This window comes from Suricata suricatta, chromosome 15 (genome assembly GCF_006229205.1).
Source record: "Suricata suricatta isolate VVHF042 chromosome 15, meerkat_22Aug2017_6uvM2_HiC, whole genome shotgun sequence".
Taxonomy (NCBI): Eukaryota; Metazoa; Chordata; class Mammalia; order Carnivora; family Herpestidae; genus Suricata; species Suricata suricatta.
In genome coordinates, this window is record NC_043714.1 from 42,804,121 (window position 1) to 42,806,792 (window position 2,672).

The 2,672-nt window shown below is 31.7% G+C and overlaps 1 protein-coding gene across 7 annotated transcripts in view; it reads left to right on the forward strand.

Annotated features, from left to right (window-relative positions):
* The window catches only part of VPS13B (vacuolar protein sorting 13 homolog B), a 740,094-nt gene that overhangs the window by 414,765 nt on the left and 322,657 nt on the right, over positions 1–2,672 (forward strand). For 6 of the 7 annotated variants that reach the window (XM_029923832.1, XM_029923833.1, XM_029923834.1 and 3 more), the window contains one exon: positions 349–415. The exons of the other annotated variant lie outside the window; for it this stretch is intronic. In XM_029923832.1, coding sequence (XP_029779692.1) covers positions 349–415 — 67 coding nt within the window. The remainder of the gene's footprint in view (positions 1–348; positions 416–2,672) is intronic. 7 annotated transcript variants of the gene reach the window in all.

Consider the following 2,672-nt stretch of genomic DNA (forward strand, 5'->3'; position numbering starts at 1 on the left):
TATTCAAAATATTTGTTGTGTATTAATGTGTACTATGCTAAGAGCTGAGGATATAGTATTTAAGAAAAATAAACATAAGTCATGCTCTTACAGGCCTTTTGTGGTCTCATGGATGAGGTAGAAATAAACAACCAATCAATAAATATGCAAGTTTACTAGTAAGACGAATGCTTCTGTGAAAAACTACCCAGTGTCTGGTGCTAATTGTTCTTGATTGCATTGTCAGTTCCACGTTTCAGTTCAGTGTAGTGTTGTTTACATAGTAACTTTTTGAAATAGTTTATATATGCTCAATTTTTAACTCAGAAAAATTGAAGAGAACAGATAAGGTGAACTTATGTTTTCCAGGCCAGGGGAAGGTTGGCAGTCAGGACATTTTGAAGGAGTATTTCTACAGTGCAAAGAAAAACCTGTGGTGAGACTCATTTAGTAATTATGATTTTTTTGAAAATATATTATAAACTGTTTATATTTGTTCTTTCATGCAATAGGACTAATGGTTACAAGAATTAGAGCTCGTATAAATGTTTATTGATCTATTCTTCCAAAATTAGATTATAAAATCAAACTTTTCCTTTAAGCTGTTTGTGTTTTGTAACCATTTTCCTATTAAAGCTATTAAGTAAGTTTTTCAAAAACCAAAGGTAGGATTGCTTTTATTAAAATATTTTATCATTAATGTATTATTATGTTGATTTTTTAGTATTTCTTCCTATTCATAAGTGAGTTGATGTTGGATTGTCCTTTATTGTAAACTAAAAGTAGTAATTTTACACTAAAAGCAATTATTTTTCATTTATTTCCATTAACAATGCTTTTGCAGAAGATGGTCCAGGCAGAGACCATACCTAGCAGGGGCTCAGTCCTGAGCCCATGCAAACGTGAGCAAAATTAAAACTATCCAGATTTTTTTGCTTATGGCTTTTATTGCTTTTTGTCTTTTCACCTTCTTTGCTCCTGTCCATCACCTCAAGCCTTGGGGAAGAGTGTTGGTCTTTGGGGCAATGTGGAGGTGTCTTCCTTTCCTGTACTGACAAGCTGAACAGACGCACCTTGTTGGTTCGACCCGTCAGCAAGCAGGACCCTTTCAGTAATTGCTCTGGCTTCTTTCCTTCTGTAAGAAATCATTTTAAAATTATGCTACAGAACTCCCACTAACAGGAATCCAGGAAGGAATTGAACTATCCATAGAGTCAACTCTTGATTTTTATCTTCCTCTGTATCATCCACTTTGTGAATGAACTCTACTGTACTTTTAACTCTTAGACTGATTTTCTGGTACCTTCTAATTTGTTTCTGGGTTACTCGCACATACTCTTTTTCACTTTGGTTTTGTGATTACCAACTAACTTTACTATCAGCATAAGAAAATAGAAGTGTAGGACATTAAGTGTAAGGTTTTTTAAATTGTGCATGTATTGAATAATCAAGAGTTGACCATAATGCTTTGTCATTTAATTTATTACTCTTCCTTAGATTGCTTTTTTCCCTTTTCTATTATCCTTCTCACAACTAATCCAAACTAACTCATTTGGTGATCTTGAATCTGGACAAGGCTGTATGCCTGTCATAGCTTGATAGAAGATGAACACTAGACTGTACACCAGTGGCTTTTAGAAGTTTAGAATTTTTTTTTCCTAGTGGTACAATATATCTGGATAAGTTATTAAGCTAATTATTTTAAGTGACATTCTTAAAGTCAATACAAATTCATATAATTAAAAAATATTAACATCACTATAGTAATAGCAGTTCTCAAGAATTTTTTTTAGTATAATGAAGTTGATAATGTTTTATTTTTTTAAATTATAATAGTTTATTGTCAAATTGGTTTCCGTATAACACCCAGTGCTTCTCCCCACAAGTGGCCCCTCCATGACCATCATCAGGGAAATACAAATCAAAACCACACTGAGAAACCACCTCACACTGGTCAGAGTGGCTAAAAAGAATTTTTTAAATCATTGCAAACATTAGGTATTTGCATAGCATGTGTGAACTATTCTCCCTTTTTCGGTAGTTCAAAAGGAATATTAAGACCTATATCTTTAAAAAGATGATAAAATTAGTGAAATATTTTAAATAATTGTGTTTAAATTGTATTTGAATAGAAAATGCTACTTTCTGATTGGATTTCTGATTGTTTTCTGGAATTTAGTCTGGAAAAAATGTCTCTAAATGTGGCTTTTATATCAGTGGGCGTTTTGTTCAGTTTTATTTTTCTCTCTTTGAATGGTATTGGTGTCTATGAGAAAAACTCTTAATAATTTTTTACATAGTTAATAATTTTAATGTATATTCATAAAAAAACTCCAGTCTTAACTATTAATGCCCTCTAAAATTTTTCTACATTTGTATAAATTTTCTGATACTTCTTTAATTATCAATGCTTTCTAACTACTCATTTTAAAGACTATTAGATATTACCATATGAAAAATAATATTTACATTATCTCCACTCTAGTGTTCATTTATTCTTTCATTTTTTCCTCTTACATTTAAGGAGTTAAGGATGCAGTAGTTCAGCAAACAAACTTTCTCTCATGGGAGTTTACATTCAAGAGTACCTACATTCAATATGTTTAAAAGATGTTATCCAAATCAAAACATTTATACATTGAAGCAGCTTTTATTCTATTTCTGGGAGTAAAGCATAGCCGTAGCTCCCCCCC